Here is a 26,524-nt window from a genome sequence, read left to right as displayed (position 1 = left end):
TTGATGAATCAATTCAACGATGAGATGCATTTACCAAAAGGAAGGCGAAAGATGATGAGATGCGATGATGACAAATTGTGTTCAACAAAGATAGAGAGATTGTTCGTTTGTGTTCGACAAAATTGTTACCAATAGAAAGGCTGACGACTGGAGAAGAAGATGGTGGGATGGCTAGTCAATACGAGAACAGACTCCGATCGTAGGTGAAAGAAGAGAAAACCCTAAAAAAAAAAGTGAATTTTTCAAAACTTAATCTTAGAGAGAAATTGTTGGGTTTCCAAACTAACGAGGAAAAATGATAGAAACTTTGAAGGTTTCAAAATTTAGTGATAAAATAACGATTTTATCCCCTATAACTAATGGTTTTGGTTAAGTTTAACAATCTATTGATAAGTGCTTGAGTTTTTAAAACCTCGTAAATGTGTATTAGAGAATATACTAAACCTTGAGTGGAAATAAGTCATTTGGCCTTACTAAAACTAAATAACATTTTGTTCTTAAAATTTCATTAAATATATTTTCACCTTTAGTTTATATTAAATTTAGGATTAATAATTATAAAAATTTAAAGCAATTGTCAATAATAGTTAGAATCACAAAATACTAGTGAGATTTTGATGGAATCATACGATCTGACTATAATTCTAATCATAACTTTAATTATAATAGATGAGATTATGAGTTTAAGACTGGTCGAAATTAAGTTTAGAATTTTGATTATTTTATGTTAGAAAAAGAAATTATAATTTGATTGTATTTTAGAGGTGTAAAACATATGAATCCTATAGTATTTATATATTATTTTAAAATTTTAAAGGTGAAAAAAATTATATACATTGAAAAACATAATTTATATATATATATATATATATATATATAAGTTGATTGGTTTCTCATTCTAAAATTATTTGGCCGACAGGAAAGTGTGCCTACAAAGCTCTATCTAATTTATAAGGGTAAGAAATAAAAAAGCAAAATTAATTGTCAAAAATACATTGGAGAAATCCATTCATCTTTTGTCTGCCATTTTCATGGTTGCCATTAGACTTAAATTTGAGCATATTTGGCCTCTTTGATTGCCGTTATGAGGTCCACCACAATTACTTCATTCTTGAAAGACAGGGCCTTCCCTAGTTTCACCGACACACGCACTCCTGTTGATTCTTTTGTTTGTACGCTTATCAACCACCAGAATAATAATGGCATTCACCAAAAAGATAAAAAAAATATATATATATATATATATATAACAAGATTAAACATTTAACTTTAATCTGAGGATATGAGACAGATTCACATGTTTAATATAATTAGATTCTCATGTTTAATGTAATTAGTTTAAGTCTGACTAGATCGAAAAATTATTTTCTGATCATATACGAAAGAGATAATATGACTCAAACAAAAGTTTATTGTTATCCCCCTAAAAAAAAAAAAAAAAAAAGAGAGAGAGAGAGAGAGACATACTGATAACATTTATCATCATACCTCATACATGGAGACAAAGGCAAACTATTTTGATTGAGACCCAAAAAAAACCTATCAACCTTATATTATAAGTAGGGTAGATTCAATCCCAACTATACATGCTCGGATCACTACTCAATTTGAATGAACCCGAATTCAAGTTAAAAACCAACAATTCTTTTGGATTCTAATAATTTTTCATTTTAGATGATATGATCAAGCCGAGTTAGATCTCAAATTGGTCATTCTAGATTCGAACTGAATTTTAGTTAACTTTTATTCAAGTTCAACTCAGCTTGAATCTAGACATAGAGCATTTTGAAATCTGCAAATACAACCCTCTGCAAATGTAAAATCATGCATAGATTGAGTCTGAAAGAGTCTCAAAAATGTTTTACAATGTTACGAGACATTTCTGTTCAGCGACCAAAATCCTTCAAACTCAAAACCCTGACACCTCATAACCGATACGAATTACTGTACACACAGCTTTAGCATTCTTTTATAATACAACAAAGTGTTCGACAACATGACTTCCATCCGCTGTTATGCTACAATAGCTTTGGATTAATGACATTAAAATACAGTAGAATTTGCTTTCATTACTAAGGATACGGGTGGTTGCTGAAAGGAATTGTGGTCAAAAGATCAGCTCGTGGAGAATCACGATAACCTGACTGTCAAGAGGTATGCTGAACCAGCTTCGGATGAGTTGCAGCATATATTGAAGAATTTATATCAGGTTTCAAATGGGAGAGAAGGTGTTGTACATCAGGACGTAAGTTTTCTGCTGCTTTACCGCAAAGTGTCAAAACCTCTGGTCTAGGCTTGCTGTTGGACTGCACAGGTCCTCCCTGTCCTTCGTAATGGACAACATGATGGCTGAAAAAGGTAAAAATTTTAGTTATCTTCATTACTTTGGTGAGAACAACAAAGCAGAAAATCGAACACCAGGTAAAGGTCAATAAACCAGCACATACAGGAAGTCAATGAGATCTGCTATTTCCGACGCTTCAACAGGAGTTGATAGTTGTGAGTTCTTTCCAAAAACATCCGTCATTGTGTTTATAAGCAATACAAGAGTCTGGAAAACAGTTCTCAAAAGTTAAGCATAGCTAATTAAGAAAATGTTTAACATTAATAAACACAATATGTAATTATTGATTATGTACAGTAACAGCAGTGTAGAGAAACCCACAAGATTTTTTTATCTCAACAGTTTCACCTTCATCTGATAGATATAAAATTACACAGCTTCTCTTTTAAACAAATGCATTTAGGAAGTTCCTTTCATCACAGCCTAAACATCGATGAAAAGAATATATATCGAAGGGAACAGATTCATATGGAATTTGGTATAAATTTCTTATTATCCAAGAAAGTACCAAAAAGACAGCAATGAGTGACTTTCTATACCTTGTTGAAGAGTGTGTGGGCATTGGCCAGTCTTGGGAGCAATGGACCCATTATACGGAATGCTATTCTTAACATCGCTACTGATGTTACTGGCCTGAGATGTTTAATGATAACATGTGTCCCTTCTAGCCATTCTTGTGGGAGATTACTGAAGAAAGCATGAAGCAATGCAACTATGTTACCTGGAAAATAGTATTTGTCCAGCACCGTCAGAGTTCAAATCATAACTGTACAAGGCATAATGGTCTCCATATCTTATGGTAACACAGTCAGCAACTTTATGCTAACTAAACGAGGCTTCTAAGTTCCAAAAGTCATCAACACAAGTCATTAAAGGTGGTGTCTTGAATATTTTCATGAAATAGTGAACTTATGCACATTTTGTTATTAGGAATATACTTGAGACTTCAAAAATTAGAAAAGTTAGGAACAACTAGAATACTATAACAGATAGCTAAAGTAGAAGGAATATTAAATGAGTTCTGACATTGAAATAAGCAAGATCAATTAAAAAGAACAGAGCCAAACAATGTCATACCAATGCCTGTTGAGGTATTGTCTTGAGCAGCCCATGTTGGATCCAGCAAAGCATAGCCAACAGCAGAGTCCAGTTCGACCAGTGACCTTTTCCCATCAGTGAGCCACCAACAGTCTTTTATAACACGGGAAGCCTCCATATAAAGTTGTAAGTGAAATTCTTGAGGAAGCTGTGCCAATAGGAGACCACAAGCTTGGATCAATAAGCAAGACAGTTGTTGGCATGTATAACCACTTCTGGAAACAAAGCTGGAGGTGTTGACTCCTGAAGATGATGGAGTTGATCTGCTTGCACCTAAGGAATCTGTACTACCCCCCGAAGGAGATGTTGGTAAAGCCGAACCTGGCCCCATACTATTTGAAGCTCCATGCGGACCATTGCTGTTTTGAATTAGTGTTGGTTGTATATTAACAATAATTTGAACTAAGGCTGATACAATCTGGACTGCAGGCACGGGAAGTGAAAGTATCTCAATGACTGCTGTTTCCAGAACCAGCTGAGTATATGTTCCAGGATCCTGAATTTGATAAAATGCTTTTTGACCCTCAGAAGCATTTGTTGGTCCAGAGTGAGATGCCGTTGGAGTCTTGTTATGAGTAGCACGCATCGAAGCATCTCCCATTGACCCACATTTAGAGTTGCTACTTAATGTAGGTATAACATTATTCACAAGACCCAATAAGAGAGTTGCAAAATAGTCCAAGGGTGGCAATATGGCAGGATTTGGTGAACTAATAATCTGTGGAAATGACTCAGAAAAAGGAATCTGAAACAAATAGGAGTCAAATAAGCAAGTCAGCAAATGTTAAAAAAGAGAAATACAAAAAATAAAGATAATACAAGAATAGCAAGAAGAGGAAAGAGAGAACCATGATTACCTTTGCTCGATCAAGCACATGCAATATTCTCAAAATAAGCTTTGCAGGTAAATGTCCATAGAAATATGCAAGTATATCACGAACAAATGTGAATCTAAGAGGATGGAAAGCCAGAAATTTGGAATACGTAGCCAGAACTCTTTCAGCTGGATCCATGGCATCATTTTCAATGAGTCTATACACAATTAAGGGGATGACAGGAAGCAAACGTGCAGCAAGATCATCGAAGAATGTAGGGTATCTGGAAAGCTTACAAGGAGATATGTCAGCAACATACAAATCCCATGCAGGCAGATGGCATCTACTTTGGAAAGAGAAGGGATATTGAAATTTTTGCTGAAAAAATAAACCTCATATACAAAATTACCACACATATAAACGCTTAAACATTTTTACCACAAATTGAGAAGAATTCCCAAAACACCCCTCATTTGACCAACTGCTATTGGTGGTTCTGTTCACGCATGAACTTTAACCTCACCACTATTCAATTACACAAAAACTTCTGCATTTCTGTCATATCCCATAAGCATATTCCTCTTGTCCATGCAAAGATATCAAGAATGAACTCAAATCCCAGATTGTTGATTGTTGATGGTTGAAATTTTTAGTTAGATCTAGAGTTTGGTGAATGATAATAAAAGGTTTTTAGTTGAAAACTCAAATTTTGAATTATGTATTTGTGGAAGAACAGGTTAGTGACCCCACTACTTTTACCCAAAATTGAAGATAAAAGGTAATTTAGGCATTATGCTATCTTTGTGGTATAAATGTTTAATGTAAAAAAAGTATAATAGATTTGTATAAGCAAATCCATTTAAAGGTAAAAATTTCAATATCCTAAAAAAAAAATTTGATAGTGTCACTAGGAAGTAAATAATTAATTTTATGTGTAGAAAAATTAAAAAGATAAAAGAACAGCTAGAGCACAGAAGTTATGCAACATTATCAAAAATAAGAAGTAACCCACATCTACTATTGAAAACTACAACTAAAATGAGTGGGACTATGTGATATTATGATAGAATAAGAAAATAATTGATATAATAATAAAGGTTATGATCATATTATAATAGGATTAGATAATAAAGAAATTAAAATCAAAATAGAGATTATGATAATATTATGATTGAATTAGTTTGAGAAAATTAAGGCATTTAATAAATTTAAAGTAGGATAAGATTTGAGGATATGAAAGAATAAAAGGGAATCAGTAGAAGGAATAAAACATGAGAAAAATATGGTTTTTTTGATAGCTTAGGCTGCGGTTAGCCCTTAGGGTTGATTGAAAGCGGATAGACACCTCTGAATGTCTTTGGGAAAAGTTGGTACCTCTTATTGTCAACACTATTTTCTTTTAATATTAATAAAATTTAAGTAGGTTTCTATTAAATGGTATCAGAGCAGTGAAATCCTTAGCCAGGGAGAATGCAAATTGGCAAGATATGATACTGGGAAGAGAAACTCTTATCAGAAGAAGCATAGAAACATAAAGGAAAAGGAAAGGGTCACCGACACCTAACCCACCTTGAGGATAAACTGGTTTTCAAAGAGGCGGGAAATAACAGAATTAGGAAATAATTGATATAATAATAAAGGTTATGATAATATTATGATAGGATTAGATGATAATGAAATTAAAATTAAAAAAAAGATTATTATAATATTATGAGATTAGGATAATATTATGATTGAATTAGTTTAAGAGAATTAAGGAATTTAATAAATTTAAACAAGGATAAGATTTGAGGATTTGAAAAAAGAAAAGGGGAATAGTAGAAGGAATAAGACAGGAGAAAAATATGGTTTTTTGGGCAGTTTAGACTGTGAGCAGCTCCTTAGGGCTGATTGGGAGGGAAAGACACCTCCAATTGCCTTTGAGAGAAGTTGTTCCTCTTGTTGTCAATACTATTTTCTTTTAATATTAATAAAATCTAAGTAGGTTTCTATCATATTCATTTATAAACTTTGACAAATATTATTTTAGTAATATTCATGACTGTTAAATTTTCAAAAATCAATCTCAATAGGGACTCCAGCAAGATTTGAAATAGTTAATATCATCAGTTGCCCCTAGCTCACTAAGGGTCAGAAAAGGGTATACGTATAAAATATGATGATAATTGTAAAGGCTAAATTTTTGCTGAGGCACTTGCAGAATCCTCAGCAACTGAGGTGTTATTGACCATCTAGAAAGAAATATTCTAATTCTGTAAATGAACACGTGACTCTGTGACCACCAAAACTTGGACTTGTAATTAGGTTGTGTAACCTTAATTTTAGTTAACAGATCACATTAAATAGATGTTAATCCATAAGTTATGGAAATGAGTAGTGATCACCTGTCCTTCCATGAGAGATGATTCCCGAGGGCCTTTTGCAATTCAACACGTTTAAACATTCCAGAGTAAAGCCAATGCTCAGGACACCCACGACCTAGAAATAAACTCACTCTTTGTTGCAGTTCTTGCCTATCAAGTAAACTAATCTGCAACACAAATAATTTGGACTTTTATGCTAGCAATCAATACTAAACTTGCTACTTTTTGAAAGAGAAATAAAGACCAATTACATCAACAAATTTGTGCAGCAAAACCAAAAAGAAAACCAGCATGCTAGCAGCAATTAATAGTTTATCACACAGATGCTGAAAGTTCTTAGAAAAGAAAATAACAAAACAAAAGCAAAATTACAAAAAATTAGATATATGGAACAAATCCCAAGAAAATTAGAATATAACTAAATTCACATTGATTTCTAAAATGTAAAGGAAAATACAAAAGAAATAAAAATTCAGAATAACAGCATGTGAACTAATATGTAAAGACATAGCAATGAAAAAGAAATTACCACAATAGGCAAGGCATGAGGATCATCATCACGGTCAATGAGTGCTAGAAGTAAGATATCCAGAGGAAGCAACTCATGGGTCCACACAAAAAATGAAAGGTTTGCACAAGTTTTCAACAACAGCTCCTTCAAAAGTAAAATTAATGAAACGTTTAAAAAAATTCAGCAAATTTTAGGGATTGCCTTTCACATTAATAAGAAAAGCCCAGGAATAAACCTGCAATAAATGTCCACGCTGAAGTTCCGAATGAATGTGATGTAGTAGAACATCCACCATTGTGTAGATATTTGCTGTCACTTCTTCCGGGCAAAATTCTCTCAGTACACGCAACTGACCACCATTTCAGGGGAAAAAGAAATATTTATAAATTAAATAATAGTATGTTGGAAAGAGAAAACAATTGCACAGAAATGATGTAATTTCTCATGCAATCTTTCCAGAGGAAGCAGAGAAATCAGCTTAGTCATACCAGGTTTGCACTGTTAATGCTTTCAGGGTGCCCCTGCATCATCAGTATCCATGCACCGGCACATAAGTATTGACGGTGTTGAGGAAAACTATGACCGATATACGTCATAACATAAGTAGGATCAGCAGATGGTGACAGGAGATTGGTGCATTGGTTAATAACAGTTGCTTCTGCCTGCAATAGGAGTAGACAGTCTAACATTTAATTGAATTCTTACGAAATGCGGACACAACCCAGAAAAACCATTTATGAACTCAGAATTTATTAAAAGGTGGTTCACTAGCAGTCCAATAACTAAAACTCAATACAAACCACAATTTTGAACTAAAATTCATACATCAATAGCCTCCTGATTTTCCCATACAAAAAAGAAACACCCTTTCATCATTAGAAAGCCAGTCTTAGAGACCCAAAACATGCCTTATCTTACAAAATCAGATTCTTTCTCCCAAAATTTCAACAAATTTTCCATTCCTTTCCAGCTATAAACACAACAGTTTCATAATTTAAGAGCACAATTTTTTTTATATACAAAGAGTCACATGGTGTTGGAATCACCAAAGAAACCCCAATATATGGAAATCAAGGGCCATTTGTCACTTTCAAGTGAAACACATTCTTGACCATATTCATTTCTCATTAAAGAATATAATAAATAAAAGATAAAGCAAGCAACTACAAAGTTCATAACAAATTTATAAACAGTAATAATGATATTTTGTCTACCGTGTCCAAACCGTTGTTTCTCTCTTCTGTCCAAAAAGTTCAAGCATTCTTCCATAAAACATGTCATATTTCAGTATCACCGTTTAAAAAAGTAAAAGGCAAATTTGAATTCTACTGAAGATCTTGGAGCAGTGGAAATGTAAGTCTTAGAATGTGATTGGACCACAAGCAAAGAAAACTTAAATTTTCACCACCCAGCAAGTAGAACAAAAAGATTCTATTAATAAATCAAGCTCCAATGAACCTGTTGCCACGCTTGCATTGCCAGACCCCTTTTATCTATCCGCCCATTCAAGGCATCACGTAGAAGAGACGGAAAATACCGCAAAGTTTTTTCTGACCATGTATGTTGACTAGTTGCCATTATTTGTTCTAACATGGTTTGGAGATAAAGTAAGTGATCAGCATCTGCAATTCCGCGAGTTTTTATGGTGATGGCAAGAGTAATTATAGTTATTCTATTCAAAGTCTCCGTAAATTCAGTAGGACCCTGCAACAAATTAAGTAACTAAAATTCCACTCTACCTCAAATGAACTGGAAAAGGAAAGAAATACCAATTTGATGAACATACTACGTACCTTTCCTTCTCTTTTCACAGAGAAAAAATCTCTCAATGACAAAATAAGGTTTATGCATAAATTTTCAGCCAATCTAAATACACGATGATCTCCACGCTTTGCTTTCAAGGCAGAAATTATTTTCGTAACATCATACATCAATGGCTTGCTTTTTCCTTGATACCTGCAAAGACACAGAGTCAAATTACAGCATTCACTTACAGTACAATCAAACTGAAAAACAGAAAGATGAAATAAATACAATCAGCATTTGAAGTATCTAAAGACGTAGTCTCAATAGCAAAAGGACTCCAGTACACAAACATGTATATATATACATATATAAACAAACACAGATATCACACACTAAGAGCTTTCAAGCATAAATATTTAATATGCAGAGTTGGAGATATAGATACATAGATGCATCAATTAGCAACAGCTGATTTGACAGAAAACTTCATTCATCAAATAGACTAAACAGATCACCTATAGAGTGGCAGCAACCGGTAGTTGACAATTTCAAGCACCAAAAGAGTGACCCCTGGCTTGCTCAATAAGGAAGGATTCCTCTGTGCCAAATGCTGTGGAGAGTTGAAAGCATTATCAAAGTATAAACGAGCAACAATACATATCCCAAAAGATAAGTAAATGAGAAAAGATGATAAGTGGGACCCAATAAATCCAACAATCTCTTAGAACAGAAACTAATAAATTAGTTGAGAAAAGAATCAGCAATAAATGCTGCTTTAGAAATTTGATAAATACACTTGACAGTGTATTCCAATAACTAGAAACTAAAAGATATCATGGAAATAATTAATGATTTCATCCACACAGTTGTGGATGACAAGAAAGGAAGCTGATCAATTCAAGCACAAGGGTTAACTTGTTACAATGGTAAATCACATTCACATGTTGAATAACTCTCAAAAAGGATTGAATGCCCAATTAATGATATCTTCAATGATCTTTTTGTTTCATTCTTGTCAGAGTTCATATCAAAGTTACCACTTAAACTAAAAACTCAACTGGATAAACAATAGTTTAAGCTGTCTCGCATACCCCTAACTGTGCAAGGCACATCAATCAAACACAAAAATATAAACAATAACACATCTTGCTGTAGTTCATTTTAATGAAATGGTTGGATACAGAAAGCTTCTGTCTTCCATTACCGCCTATTCCTCTTAGGGACAGTCTCAATCAAAAACCTCTGCTCCCGATAGGTCTATTCAACCTATGGATACTCTTACTTATCAGAAATTTTCCCATACAAATCCTCATCAAATTTCCATTTCCATTTCCACTTGAAACCTTCCAAGGAATTTGAAAGAGGAAAAGGAAACAATTATGTAAGATATAAGGAATCAAATTAGTGTAAGCATCCCTATGTGAGATAAAAAGGCTCCGTTCTACTCTTCTAATCTGTCTCTACCTTTTCCAGAAGATCCCAAAGGTTAAAAGATTCAGCATTAACGTAAGTGGTAAAACCAAATACTTCAGCATTGAATCTCCAGTTCTACAACTAATTATACTAGCCAAGACACACAAACACGTTAAACTTGAGTCCAAATTTAAGGCAAAAAATCTTCTCTGTGGATACTAGATTATCCACTTTGAGCTAATTCTCATAAGAGAAAAAAGTCATGTTGTTTGCAAATTGTAAATGTGAAACAACAGCTTTCTCCCTAATAAAATATTCTCCATTTCCTTAGATGCTAAATCCACAAATTCTACCAAGAATATAAAAAACTAAGGCAAAAAGTAATGTGATAAAGATCTTAAACACACATACAATTACACCTTTTCTTCTTTGACTATTGCAATTTGTCCCGAAAAGGTAGAATATACAGCAAGTAAAGAAGAATAATGTTTGAAGTTTATCTGTTAGTATATATCTCCAGGTAAAAATAGATCATTGCAAAGACACTTTAAGTGGCCTTTATACATGTAGGCTAGAAGGGGAGAAGGAACATGCAAGAGAAAATTGAGTGTAATGACCACAGGGACACTGCTCAAAAAATTATTGTAATTATGTCTAAGATTCCACAAGTAAGGACCTAGATATTTGATGTTTGAAAGATATGGAATCTGACTCATATATAGGATTTGATTCAAATTTATTAATATTGCTTGATTTATCTGGCTCTTTTCTCTGACATCTTTTATTTGTAGAAGTGTATTTTTTTTCTCCTGCATTTGACATTGGAGAGGGGAAAAACAACAGATTGAAATTTTGTGTGTATATGGGTTTCTTGTTTTGAAAGTGGATCTTCTCACATTATTCACTGACCACAGTTAGAACTTTCACCATTTTCACCCTACACATCTTTTTGCTGAATTATTTACATCATTTATATTTCCTTGTTTGGTTGCCTGGTTTTTGCTGTTATAGTACATATCTGCTCTATCTAATGCATATGCACTCAAAGGTAATCAAAACATAATTATGTACTTTTTCACTTTACATAGAAGTCATAATATCATTCACAAAATTATTAGAACACAATCATTGATTAGAATAGTGAATATCTGCAGAAACAAGAATATCATGGTAATCGGAATTACACTGAAGTGTGAACGAAACAGAGAGTGAGGTGCATGCAACAGCAGTCTAGTATAAGTTTCAACCATTGCAATGCTAGGCACAACCTGCATCAAGATATCAAAATTACTTACCCCAAACAAAAAGAGAAACAATAACAGATCTAGTGGATCAGCATAAGCAAGAAACATCAAGACTACCTGTCCACCAAATAAAGCTTCTTCCATTTGGTAGGCCAACTTCAAACACAAGTTTAGTGAAAAGCCAGATAACAGTGACATAGGCAAAGGGCTGACTTCCCGCGTCACCATTAACCTTTCATTGGGTTGTAGATTTGATCCTGTCCATTCTGTAACTCCAGCAGAGGATAACCAATTCATAACTGTTTCACAAGCTGGTTGTGCCATGGTGTATGTAACAACCCAAAACATCCCAATTGATCTATCATCCATATTCATATAATCTATCATACGATCCCCTGAAATGAAAGTAAAACATGTTGAAGATTGACCGAAAATGTACCTCTTTTTAACCGTGCTTACCAGGCAGCACATCATGATGAAATTCCTCGATCACATCAAAAGTTTGAATTCAAAGTAAATAGGTGATACTATTCTCCAAGAAAATGCTATTAAATAAGAAATTTGGAGGACATAAGACTTGCATTAATAAATACAAATTAAAACAAAGACATAAAGAATTACCAGGTTAAAATCTAGATTAAATGTGAATATATTTAGCAAAAGTATTGATAACTTGTGGCAAGTAAGAATAGGCATTTTGCAACATGATGCCTATTTGCAGAAGATTAGAACCAGGAGAAAATGAGATACACATTATCAAACAACCATTACTTTAGTTACAAACAGGGTTGTTACTTTAAGAAACCATCCATAAATGGAAGTAAAGGCAATTTAACGCTCCCCAGCATATACAAATTTACTTCCCTCAGCCTCCGCTATAACTTTATCAGTAATAAAACTACTTCAGAAAGTCAGAACAATATTCGAAATAGTTATATTTAAAATGGACAACTTGTTTAAAATCAAACTATTCCAAATGATCTAATCTTGCTTCACAAAATCCCACAAAAATGAAAAGTATCTTAAAAAGCCTTTCTCTATTCCAAACTCATATCTCCTTTATCCACAATTTGATTTTAGCTCCATACTCCAACCATATCAAATTACATGATATAAGAAGCAAGTTGACCAAGTGATCTTGCAATAGAATCTGCCTATTGTATTAGTTAAATTATAATAAGTTATACATACATATAATTATATTTGTGGTTGCGGTTGTGTTTGTGATTGTATTTGCCACACATGCACATTAAAATACAACATTATGGTCGTATATAGACCAACTATTCACAAAGAAGCCAAGTACTCAACTCAGCCTCAACAAATAAGGATAATTTTAAAAAAATAGGAACAAGAATAATAAGAATAAGAATAGAGAAACAACTGTACAATATAATCACAAACAATAAGAAGTTTCAACATCAACATGAACTTTTTGCATAGCCTTGTAAAGCTTTAGACCATTTTCAGACAGGTTATGTTTGTTGTAGTGAATTTCTGATCCACTTTCCAAGTTATTTTTCACATTAATGTACATTTCCACATTTCCTATCAAAAAATAATATTAATTAAGAATAGTCTACCAAAATATTTTGAACAATTACACCAAAGTGGCAAAACAACTAATTTTGTTTCATAATCATCCTTTTATATTCTGATATGACATTTTAAAAATAGTTTAAAAAAGAGATTGAGATAGTACATTGGTGCAAAGGATATCCACAGAGTGATCAAAAAATGAGAAAAGGGGAAACTTTTCCATACAAGAAGTGATTAAACTATGTTAAACAGAATCTTCCTTCCTTATCCCAAATAAGCAAACTATAAAAATAAGTCATTTGTACATCCCATCCCACTACAACCAGTCGATGAGAGTATGTCACATCAAGACAAATAGACTGCACTTGCTTCATCATTGAGTTGTACTTATGCAATAGGATACAAAGTTAACCCTAAATCCCTTCCCAATAACGGTAGGTAAATCATTGTTTATTAATTTTATACTTCTGTAGATTTAATCAACTAACTATCTGCGCCTATGTGAAACTTAAGTAACCAGAACCATCAAACACTATCAATTGTAGGCATTACAGCCATGGTGCCATAATCAACACCACAAGTTCACCAGTGATCCACCAGTTCCTCAGTCATTAACTGTAGCTCTTCAAAAGACATGCAACTAAGATTGATATTATCAAAGAGAGCTCGACAAAGGTGGAAGTAGTAATGATGATGTGACTGGCTGATAGCAAAGAAAGGTTTGAGCATTCAAAAAAAAAAAAAACCGAAAGAATAGTAAGGCAGAGGTCTAGTAGAGGGAGTTGATGATGTTATAGTAAGGTGGCAAGAATAGCTCTGGTTGACTGATTTCTTTTGTTAATGAAGAATCAATGATGATAAATAAAGTTAGAGATTTTGTGCAATTTTGCACTAATTGAGAAGAAAAAGAAGATAAGATTTGTTAAGGGGGGATTTTTTTTTCCATTAATCAAAATTAGAGAGATAATAAATAATACTATTTTCTAATAATATATAGTTTACCAATATTTTATTTCACTTAATTTTATGGGTGGATTCGAGCCAAGCTGACTTGGCTCAAATCCATTATTCAACTCCAACAAGCCAAACTTGAGTTAGAGCTCTAGCACAGCTTGATTTTAGCTCGTTCGTCTCTCCATCAACAATGTTCACCCCACTAGCAACAATGTTCACCCCTCCAATGAGACATTATTCACCATTTCAGTAGCATTATTCATCTCGTCAGCAACCTTCAGATGACACAATACACCACCTAAAATGAACTCAAGCTCGAGTTGGGTATTTTGGATTTGAGCCTTGCTCAAGCCGGCCTTGGGTTTGTCTTGGCTCTACCCCTACTCATATTCTTCAAATTAACCAATGAGGGAATTTTAGAAAGCAAAAATTTTCTTGGGTTACCCAAAGATATTCCTTTAAATGTCTTTTACTAACAATGATGACAATTGTTACAGAACTATAAATATGTACATTACTGTATAGGGCTTGATTATATATATCGTAGGGCTTAATTATAGGGGTTTAATCATGGTAGAAGTTGATTATAGGATCGCAATTATAGGAATCAAATATTCCTTTTTTTTAATTTAGGATGCCTAATATATATATATATATATATATATATATATATCTCTGTAACAGTGAAAGTACGAATAAAAATATACTCTTTGTTTTAGTTTTCTTCATGGTATCATAGCTCGGTTTACCCTAGTGTGCAAATCTAGAAATTTCTTCCTGCCCTAGTGAGCAATTTCATAGGTCACCCTTGTAGAGTGGCCATTGGATCTCACCAACACCCTAGAAAGGAGCATGCTTCGACAATCGGCCATTTCCCAAAATCTAGTAACCAGAAGTCCAGCGCGTGACCCACACATGCCGCACGTTTCTTTTGCAAAATTCAGATTGGAACTCTTGCTCTGACGCGCATGAGCTCTCACCGCCGGCACAGTCAAACTTAGACAATGCCTACAATTTAGATCCCCATAATCTCGTCGCCGTTCACCATCTCATGCGTCATCGTCGTTGTCATCACAGTCGTCGAATTTCTCTTCCTGATCAGATTTCAGTTCCTTTTCCGCTATTCTCTTTTTCTATGCAGCATATTCATGCACTCAGTTGCTACAAAAATCAGTTAGTTCGGCATTTTCTTGTTATTTATTCTATTTGGTTGGTTTGAGTGCTATTATGGCTAATACTAAACCTATAACTATGACTGATATGGTTCCTGTGATGTCAAAAATCACTGAACACAAGCTTAATGGTTTCAATTATCTGGAATGGAGTAAAACCATTCGACTATAGCTACTAAGCCTTGAGAAAGATGATCACCTTACGCAAACTCCTCCTATGGATGGTACTAGACAAGCATGGTTGAGAGATGATGTTCGATTATTCCTGCACATCCATAATTCCATTGAAAGTGAGGTAGTTAGTTTAATTAACCACTATGAATTGGTTAAAAAACTAATGGAATATTTAGACTTCTTGTACTCTGAAAGAGGTAATCTTTCTCGTATATATGAGGTGTGCAAAGCTTTCTATTGTGCAGAAAAACAAGATAGAACCATCACATCTTATTTTATGGACTTCAAAAGAACTTACAAATAACTTAATATGCTGTTACCTTTTGGTCCTAACGTGTAGGTTCAACAAGCTTAGCAGGAATAGATTGCCATCATGAGCTTCCTAACTGGTCTTTTGTCTGAGTTTGAAACTACTAAATCTCAAATACTTGCTAGTCTTGAGATTTCATCTTTGCATGACACATTTACTAGGGTACTTCGCACAGACAGGACCCTATCGTTTTAGAGTAATAGTGCTCTTGTTAGTCGAAGTAGTGCACCTAAAACTGGGTGCTCGTATAATAGAAATGGTAATAAAGGAGGAGGAAGTAGCAACCATGACAAGGTTATTGATCGGAGTCAGGAGTCAAGAGGGATTGTGTGCTATTATTGACATGAGTCGGGACATACAAAGCGCACTTGTAGAAAATTGCAGAATCAAGCTCCAAAGTCCCAGTTAGCACATGTTGTAGCTACTAACACTGCTGCCAATTCATCTTTTGAAGAGACTATTATGATTTCTGCAAATAAATATGTCAAGTTCTCTTAGTACCAAGAATCACTAAAGTCTTCATCAACTCCTATCAATGTCATTGTTGAGTCAGGTAAATCAAATACATGTTTTGTTTTCTCATCATCCAAATGGGTCATTGATTTTGGTGTTGTAGATCGTATGAGAGGTAATCCTAGTCTCTTTTCTACTTTTCAGTCACTTGCATCCTCTTTTAGTGTTACTTTAGCAGATGGATCAACATCATTTGTTCTTGGTTCAGGCACTGTTAATCCAACTCCATTAATTTCATTGTCATTTGTTTTGAGTCTACCATAGTTTTCTTTTAATTTAATCATTGTGAGTAAACTCACTCATGTCCTTAATTGTTATGTCTCATTTTTCTCTGATCATTGTTTATTTCAAGATCTTATGACGAAGCAAATTATTGGTAGAGGACATAAATCTTGGAACCTTTATATCCTTGATATGCAAATGTCAAGATCCATTATATGTTTCAGTGTCTTAACTCCATTCGAAGCTCACTGTCCATTGGGACATCCTTCTCTATCTTTGTTGAAAACTGTATACCCACAATTTTGTCATGTATCTTCGTTAGATTGTGAGTCGTGTCAGTTTGTCAAACATCATCGTCTGTCTTCAGATTCTAGAGTCAATAAACGTGCTAGCTCTCCTTTTGAGTTAGTTCATTCAGAAGTTTAGGGTCTTTGTCCTATTGTATCTAAAACTGGATTTAAATATTTTGTTACTTTCATTAATGATTATTCTCATATAACTTGACTTTATTCAATAAAAAATCATTCTGAAGTGTTTTCTCATTTTTGTGCCTTTTATGCGAAAATAAAAACACAATTCAATGCTTCTGTTCATACCTTACGTAATGATAATGTCAAAGAATACTTTTTTGAATCCTTTCAGTCGTATCTAATCCAAAATGATATTTTTCATCAATCCTCTTGTAATGTCACACCATCTCAAAATGAAATAGCCGAGAAGAAAAATAAACGCCTTGTTTAAATAGCTCGAGCACTCTTGTTTCAAATGCAAGTTCCCAAATAATTTTGGGTTAATGTTGTTTCCACACTCTGTTTTTTTATTAACTGCATGCCTTCATCGGTTCTTCAAAGTTAGATTCCTTATATTGTTCTTTTTTCCAAATAAATCTTTGTTTCATATTGAACCTAAATTTTTGATAGTACTTGTTTTGTTCGTAATATTCGTCCAGATGTCACTAAGTTAGATTTAAAGTCTTTAAAATGTGTATTTCTTGGGTACTTTTGTCTTAAAAAATGATATAGATGTTTTTGCCCCACTCTAAACAGATATCTAGTGTTAGCTGATGTTACCTTCTTGGAAAACGTTCTTTTCTTCTCCTATTTACTTCATTCAGGGGGAGGAAGATGATTTGTTGGTGTACACTGTTACCTCTTCTCCTTTCTAAAGGTCTCTCCACTTACTACCCCTACATCTATTAGTTTTCCAGAGGTTTCTCCACCTGAAGAGTTTACCCCTACCAGGCCAACCATTACCCAGGTTTATTCTAGACGTTAACAACCTTCGAATACATGTCCTGAACCAATCTCTTCGTCGTCAGATCCAGTTCCTAGTGATATTGTTCTACCAATTGTTGTTCAAAAAAGTAAAAGACAGTGTACTTACCTTATTTCTTCTTTTGTTTCTTATGGTCACTTATCTCTTATTTCTTGTTCCTTTGTTGCATCACTCGACTCTATTTCTATTCCCAAAACTACTCATGAAGTTTTATCTCATCTTGGTTAGCGTGAGATTATGATAGAAGAAATGAATACCTTAGATGATAATGGTACTTGGGACTTGGTAAATCTACTTGCAGGAAAGAAAGTCATTGGATGCAAATGGGTGTTTGTAGTTAAGGTTAATCCGGATGGATCAGTGGCTCGCCTTAAGGCTCGTCTTATTGCTAAAAGATACGCACAAACTTATAGGGTGGATTACTATGACACTTTCTCTCCTATTGCTAAGTTGACATCTGTTCGTTTATTTATTTCTATGGCAACTGAATATTAAGAATGTCTTCTTACATAATGGCCTTTAAGAGGAAGTTTATATGGAGCAACCACCTAGTTCTGTTGCTCAAAGGGAGCATGGAAAGGTTTGTCATTTTCGCAAATCCTTGTATGGTTTGAAACAAAGTCCTCATGCTTGGTTTGGAAAATTTAGTTAGGCAGTTCAAAAGTTCAACATGATAAAGAACAAATGTGATCATTCAGTTTTCTATAGATAATTTAAAGCTGATAGTATTTTTCTAATTGTGTATGTTAATGATATTGTCATTACTAGAAACGATATTGTGGAAATTTCCTTTCTTAAGTCATTTCTTCACACTCAATTTCAAACAAAAGATTTAGGAAGGTTGAAATATTTCTTGGGTATTGAAGTAACAAGAAGCAAAAAAGACATCTTCTTATCTTAGACGAAATATATGCTCGACTTATTGATTGAGATAGGAAAATTATGAGCTAAACCATGTAACACTTCAATGATTCCTAATTTACAGTAACTCCTCTTGACATTGCATATTTTGTCAATGTTGTGAGTCAATTCATGTCTTCTCCGACAGTCGATCATTAGGTAGTTTTAGGGCAAATTTTGTGCAATTTGAAAGGTGCTCCTGGACGTGACATATTGTATGGAAATCATGGACACACTGACATTGAATGTTTCTCAGATACAGACTGAGCAGGTTCCAAGATAGATAGAAGATCCACTACAGGCTATTGTGTCTTTGTTGGAGGAAATTTGGTATCTTAGAAAAGTAAGAAGCAAAGTGTTGTGTCCCGATCTAGTGCAGAATCAGAATATAGAGCTATGACATAGTTAGTGTGTGAAATAATGTGGGTATATTAACTTTTGATTGAAGTGACTTTCCAGATTTCATTACCAACACAATTGTGGTGCGATAATCAAGTTGCTCTTCATATTGCCTCTAATCTTATGTTTCATGAACGAACTAAGCATATTGAAATTGATTGTCATTTCGTTCGAGAGAAAATTCAACAGAATTTTATTTCTACAAGATATGTAAAGACTGAAGAATAGCTAGGGATATTTTCATTACGACTATGAATGAGATTCGAATTGATTATATTTGTAACAAGTTCGACATGATCAACATCTATGCTTCAGCTTGAGAGGGAGTGTTACAGAATCTGTAAATATGTACATTACTATATAAGATTTGATTATACAGATCATAAGGCTTAATTATAGGGGTTTAATTATGGTAAAAGTTGATTATAGGATCGCAATTATAGGAATTAAATATTTTTCTTTCCTAATCTAGGATGTCTAATGTGTGTGTGTGTGTGTGTATCTTTGTAACAGTGAAAGTATGAATAAAAATATACTCTTCGTTCTAATTTTGTTCAACAATGTTACCTTAAATTTAAGTGAACCCAAGAGTTAGTATCACATAAACTTAGACACCCACATATAATTCTCTAATCCATGACTAGTATTAAACCTAGTTCATTGAGTTTGAGGACTTGATAAGTCTCTTTACCATCCCTACATGGCTTCTAATCCTAATATTCGCTTACTTATTCCTTTTTGTGAATTTTTAGCTTGTCCAACATAAACCTCCTTGTAAGCATAAAGAGAAATTAATTTTTTATGCATTAACTACAAACGTTGGAAATCCAAGCATCAGAAGGACTTATTATAACAAATTTCGAAGGAAAGCCTACAACTGGAATTGCAAAACCAACCAAAACTAAAATCTTGGTGGCTAACTGTTAGGAACTCAGCTCTTATTCGACTAAAACACAAAAAACATAATAAACTAAAATTATTTCATTAATCAAAATATTACAAAGATAAACCAAACATTTCGAGGGGTTCGGGGCCTCCCATTTTCCAGCCGTTCGAGGAGCCGGAGACCTCCCTAAATCAGCCAAGTATGGCTGCCCTCAAACAAACCCTAATATATTTTTTTCTCTCCCTCTTTTAAAACCCAAAACATATATTTATAATAGAAAAGAACCATTGGATTAAGGACAAGTGTCCCAATCCTAACATTTCCCTCCCCTTCAAAACCATCTTGTCCTCAAGATGGATATTTATATAATGATTTAAAAAAAAAAATTCTGATTTTTTTAATTTTTAATTTTTTTTTGTTTTAATTTTTTTTATCTCCCTACCCCCTCTCTCTATTGTTGCTTCTTCACCTTTTTTTTTCTTTCCAACGGCCCCACATCTTTTCTTTTTCTCTTCCCAATAAACCCACCTACTGTCTTCCCTTCTATTTTCTCAAGCAAACCATAACTCTCCTCCTTTTCCCAACAAACCAACCGCCACTGCCCTCCACTTTTTTTTTTAATTTTATTTTTCTCTAGCCTTTCTCTTCTTTATTCTCTGCGTTTTCTGTCTTCTGTTTTTTTTTTTTGTCGCTTTCGCCAGCGTTTCATTTTCTTCTCCTTCTTCTTCTTCTTCTGTTTTCGTTTTCCTCTTCTTCTTTTTTTGCACTTTTGGACTCATTTCTCTCTGTGATGATTCTTCTTCAAGTCAGTCTCCTCTGTGAACATTTTTTGTCAACTCTTCACTTTTTTCGGCGAATCTTCACTTTTTCGAGCATCATCTGTTTTTCTCACTAGATTGAATACTCTAATACCATTTTGTTAAGAACCCAGCTCCTATTTTACTAAAACACAAAAAACGTAATAAACTAAAACTATTTCATTAATCAAAATATTACAAAGATAAACCGAACATTTCAAGGAGTTCGGAGCCTCCCATTTTTCGACTGTTCGAGGCGCCGAAGACCTCTCTAAATCAGCTAAGGATGACTACCCTCAAACAAACACAAATATATTTTCTTCTCCCACTCTTTTAAAACCCAAAACATATATTTATAATAGAAATAAACCACTGGATTGAGGACAAGTGTCCCAATCCTAACACTAACAATATACATCTAAAAGTTATTAATGTTGCTATACAGTAAGGCATGGAGAAATAATCAAGTAGAATCTATAGTGCAAAAGTGACACTTGTAAAGGACCCAAAATGGTACCTTGGACACTTTGGTGTCCTATAAATATAAAAAAACTCTTCAGAAAATTTAACACTATAAAATATTAATCATGCATTTAGAGAGAGCATAGTGTAGCAAAGGACTTAATCAACATGAGCCATATTAATATGGGCTATGTGATTAAATTTCACACTTTCTTAAGAATTAAAATAATTATAATTGTTGATTATTAGGGTGTTGTTTTTCCTAGGTGTATTGTCGAACATCTTACTTAAACTTCTTCATATTACCAATTAAAAATCTAGTTAAAATGACTATCATAGACAAATTTATTCTTTAAAGCCCCAATGAATTTAATTAAACACAAATATCTACAAAATGAGTAATAAGAAGAATCCAAGCAGCAACATAATGTAACGGCAATTATAGTACATAGAAGAAAATCAACACACAAAATGATTGGCATATTCAAAAAGAAAGATTCTTAACTTAATCACTAGCAATAACCATATTGATGAATACATCTCATCTACAAACATACCTTTGCCCACTTGCCTCCACCATTCATCTATTTGCTTTCCCTTCTGAAGTTGCTCATTGTTCAAATATTCTCGTGTTGATTGGTTCAATGACCAAATACGTAAGTTTTGAGAACTGCTTATAAAATCAAGCAAGATATTTTGGGGGTTATTAGGATCAGAACATCTATCTTCTCTATGAAGTGATAGAATCTTTCTCGTTGTCTCCACCTACCAAAAGAATTGCCACATTTAAGTTGAATTATATCACATCATAAAACTTTCTCAAGCACTACAAGTTAACAATGAACATAAGACTAAGAAAACCTGCATGTAAACCATCTCTGAAAAATCAGTGCATCTAGAAAAACTAAAAATTTCATGGCATTGGATCCAATGAGAGTGGAGGAAAAGAAAGCCAAAACTACACAGTAACAGAAAGATAGTGACTTTTTTGGTTTCAGAAACTACCTTTCTAGCATCTTGATTCAAAGCATTCATCACAAGCTCAACCCTAATAATCTGTGCGAGCAGCCAAGTAACATGGTTCGTTCGAAGAATGTGGTTATCACCTTCTGTAAGGCGTGAAACTAGCTTGTCAACAAAATCAACAAAATCAACGCACCCACTTTTCATGAGAAAAAAGAATATATCTGAGAAGACAAGCCATTCCTGCCAGCAATTTATTTCTGCAGTAAAATATGTTTAGTAAGAAATTAGCATACAAACATTTAACATAAAGATTTACCACTGGATAACTACACAACAGCAATAACATATCAAACATAGAAATTAAATAGAAAATGCAAAGATATGCAGATTCTAGGGACAAAGATGGGCTACTACAACAGCCATGGCCAACTTTTTCAGTTACTATCTTGTAACTGATGTGCTTACTAACATGAGCTCAAATGGATCACTGAAATCTACATAATTACTTAATATGTACAGAATATCATAGGGCCGGAATTTTCAATATGATAAAAGACTAATGGGGTCTTGTAATGTCACATAAATGCACTGTAAGTTTGTGACGGATAGAAAAGTAATAGAAAGCAAATAAAAAAACCATTCAACCATCGTTGTATAGATTCCATATGAACAAAATCAAAAGAATAACAGATAAATATGTGGAAGAGATTATTGCCTGAATTGGTTAACTTCAATAGTTCAGCAATTCTATCAATAACCGCCTCACAAATCATCTCAGAAGTAAAAACAGCACCAGGAGTAGGTCCTTGCGCGGGATTCCTATAGGAAGGAGCCACAAGAAGCACACGCTTCCACCAGTCAGGTGATGGAGTAGTGCGAATAGCATGCCTTATACAACGCATAGCTCTCTCCCAGTCCAAACTTCCCCTCTGAATAGAGTTGGCAAGTTCCTGCACAGAACAAAAGAAACTAATTTAACCACTCCTGGTGGATGTTAACCTAATTATACACACATACAAATACCAACTTGTTACTGGAAAATGCTGACAACAAATAGCAAATGCATCCAAAGAAACCACATGAAATTCAAGAAATTCTATGCCGTACCTATGTTTAGGATAACAAAATGAAAATACCAACTCATTACTGGAAATAAATATATATATATATATATATATATATATATATATATATATATATATCTTTACTCATATAAAAAATCATAAACCATATTGGTTCAAATTTCTTCCTTCTAGCCAACCAAATTACCCTGGTATATATACTCATACTTCATTGAAGAACAGATCTACCAAGTGCTTTTACAATGATTAAATCATAAACCACAAACCACAGAGTACCTCAGATATTTACATCCATAGCATCAAAACATATAAGCATCATCTATAAACAATACTTATAAAATTAGAATCATAAGAAATCGTTACCAAAACAAAATAAATCTTATAACCATAGATCTTTTCAAATCTTTAAAATAAGGATATGAAGATCAAATTCAATGAAGCATAATCATGACAAAATCACAAACATTTTAGTGGAAGGAAATTGGTTTTACGAAGATCCTGGTTGTTTTTCTTAAAGATAATATTTGCAATATATGATAAAAACCTCAGGACAAATACTATCTGAAAATGAACTGCTAAATAGCTAAGCTAAAACAACATAAACATGACATGATATGGTCTCATATCCCCTGAATATTGCTATTTTAAAAATCTATATGCTACTTCAATGACATTGAAATACTTCTCTAGAATAAATCAATTCAACTGCAAACTTTCAGAATGGAGATTGAGATAAAAGCCATCACCTCTCCGTGCAATGGTTCTCCTAGAACACTTGGATATGTGATTGGCGAATAGCGCAGATTAGCCACCACTTCAACTGATATATTAGGAGTGGTCTGAGAGAGAATCCGATGGGTCCCAAATGTAGGGCAATGAAGGTGTTGATCTAACATCTGCATATGTGTAGCCATCGTATCTCGCCTCCTATGAATCTCCAAGATAAGTGTAAATAAGGCTTCATCATCTGGAATATTATCTATAAACTGCAAGCCACTACGTAGTAATTCATAAAAGGGTACCCGGCATCTGTCCTCATCAACCAATAGCCAAATCACATCCAAACAACTATGTAACCATTCAATTAGAGCCTTGTCTGGTCTCCAGGATTTTGCATCAGATTCATCAACACCCTGCAGTCTTTGATCCCAATTGACTAGCCAATTTATCATATGGTAAAAAATCTCTGCATGAGTAACTGGTTTCAGGTTGAACTCAAGACCAGCTAGAATAATCTTGCAACATAGCTGACGTAAACAGCTTATAGCATTATCCCTTATAGTAGAATTTGCCCTTGTTGTAAATTGTTGTCCACTGTAGGATGCATCAGAAGATTTTACCGGAGACATAGGAGCACAAGTTGATGGTTCTATTGCTGACTGGGCGGGGGACCCGATACCATGAACTGAAGGCAATGGAGATGCAGGATTAGAAGGTTGAAAATTGGAAGAATCGGGAATTACACCTGAAGTTTGCAACATCCCAGATTGTGATAAACTTGTGGATGAAACTGCAGGCATTGCTTGACTGCCCTGACCCACTGACATTTCTGCAGATGATACAGAAGAGAGAAGAGATGGCAAAAAACTATCCCAGTTAATGTAACCAATAGAACACAAGCTCCGTAATGCAAAGAGAAGAAATTCTGCTCGTGGTACATGACTACAACACTGCACAACTAGAGAAATGAGAACAGATTCTGTCACAGCACGCACTTGATCCTGATCCTGTATGACAAGGCATCAACGTGAAAGGCTCATTGTCACTGCCACGACTGAGAAATAGGATCTTTTATTCAAAAGAGGAAGCAGGAGAAAACAGCGAGATATTTGGCAAAAAATTGAAAATTCAAATCCTGAACTCACAGCAAACTGGTTTTGTAGCTGCTCAAAATCTAAAAGGAACTGTTCGTTTCGAGGAGGAAGCTCTCTGTTAAGAGCAACCACACGCTTCTGTGTCTTGTTCCTGAAGACAAGGCATTTTGCAATTGTTCAAAATCCAAGGAAGCAACCAAGACAGTATCCAATTGGAAAAAAAATTCATTTTGCCTATGCCAGCCATAAAGCATGATTAACAGGGCATACACCCTCAGTTTCAATTACACCATAATTTGGGCAACGGTAATGTTGAAATACCTACATGTCACAATGTCATCAAGGCATTCAGTTTCCGTAGCACCAATCGTTATCTTTTCATTTCTAATCATTCTCTTTGTCTTCTTCCTAGTTTACTAATTTACAACACCACTGTGTCAAATTAGAACTCTATGAAAACTTAAGCTAATTTTAACTATACAGCGAGCTCAAATCTCAATAATTCCCTTTTAATAAAAAAAGTGTCATGAAATTAATCAAACACTAACGAATAATCATACAACAAAAATAATAACAATACAAAAATATAAATAAAATTGCACTCAATAACATAAACCTTTAAAAAGGGGAAAAAAAAAAAACTCACTTATCAAGTTTGAAACTAAAAACCCAAAAAACGCAGCGTTTTAAAAATAGAAAGAGAGGGAGGACGTACGGAGGTTCACGCACGGACTCCTCGTGCTTCTGGCGGCTACTTCTCTGGAAAACAAGAAAAGAAAATTAGACATTGGAGAAATTATAAGGAAATAGAAATTGAAAAAGAACAGAGAGCCAATTTACTCCTAAGTAGATGTTGAAGAGGTCGAGAATAGCGGATCGGGCCGGGTGGAACTGGTAAGCCCGAGAAGTAGCTGATGATGCTGCTAGTGGTCTCTGGCTTTGATCCATTTTAGCGTTTTTATTCTTTCAGATCATTTCGAGTGCGTCGAGACTGAAACTCGCACCTTCTCATAGGTACTCCCAGTCATACCAGTGCAAGGGAAAAAGAATCAAAATAAGGTAAAGATGTGGTATGGGTACCGTGACTGTAACCATTAGGATAAGGTAAGGGTAACGTTACTTCCAGTTGGACTTGTCTTTGCTGAGGTGACGTTTCTAATTTAAATCACGGTATATGGATAAATAAAATTTGGATATAGTTTTAGGACAACGACTTAGGGAGTTTTCTTGTGAAAGAAAATTAACTTTTTTTTTTAAATTAAAAAGACTGAATTTTCTTTTTTTTTTTGGGTTGAAAATATTAAATTTTCATATTTTGTTATTAAAAAAATTAAATTTTTAAATTTTTTTATAAAATAAATCAAATTTTATATGAAAGAATTAAATAAAAATAATTATAATTATTTATTTTATTTTGTTTTGAAGCAATTGGATTAGTTTGATAAATTTAAGTAAGAATAGTCTTTTTAATATAAAAATTTGGATTTTACAATAAAAAAAATTTACAAATTCAATTCTAGAAAAA

General features: G+C 33.9%; 1 protein-coding gene across 2 annotated transcripts; it reads right to left on the bottom strand.

Moving 5' to 3' along the window:
• Nucleotides 1–1,809: 1,809 nt before the first annotated feature.
• Nucleotides 1,810–26,036, bottom strand: LOC123213065 (mediator of RNA polymerase II transcription subunit 23). 2 transcript variants are annotated; one of them, XM_044632404.1, is made up of 21 exons: nucleotides 25,840–26,036; nucleotides 25,715–25,758; nucleotides 25,051–25,150; nucleotides 23,932–24,912; nucleotides 22,819–23,053; nucleotides 22,143–22,360; nucleotides 21,695–21,902; nucleotides 11,652–11,929; nucleotides 11,475–11,558; nucleotides 9,393–9,487; nucleotides 8,925–9,087; nucleotides 8,590–8,835; nucleotides 7,620–7,793; nucleotides 7,367–7,480; nucleotides 7,150–7,275; nucleotides 6,642–6,787; nucleotides 4,300–4,540; nucleotides 3,422–4,187; nucleotides 2,884–3,065; nucleotides 2,448–2,551; nucleotides 1,810–2,349 (listed from the first exon to the last, which is right to left on the bottom strand). In XM_044632404.1, exons 1-21 carry the CDS (start codon nucleotides 25,945–25,947, stop codon nucleotides 2,148–2,150), a joined length of 4,815 nt encoding a protein of 1,604 aa, XP_044488339.1. In that variant the 5' UTR covers nucleotides 25,948–26,036; the 3' UTR covers nucleotides 1,810–2,147. The 2 variants fall into 2 exon arrangements, with proteins under 2 accessions (XP_044488339.1, XP_044488340.1); XM_044632405.1 differs by lacking the exons at nucleotides 25,051–25,150; nucleotides 25,840–26,036 and having other exon boundaries at nucleotides 25,715–25,731.
• Between the last annotated feature and the right edge of the window lie 488 nt (nucleotides 26,037–26,524).

This window comes from Mangifera indica, chromosome 4, assembly GCF_011075055.1.
Source record: "Mangifera indica cultivar Alphonso chromosome 4, CATAS_Mindica_2.1, whole genome shotgun sequence".
NCBI classification, from domain to species: Eukaryota; Viridiplantae; Streptophyta; class Magnoliopsida; order Sapindales; family Anacardiaceae; genus Mangifera; species Mangifera indica.
This window is presented reverse-complemented; position numbering and strand designations above follow the sequence as displayed.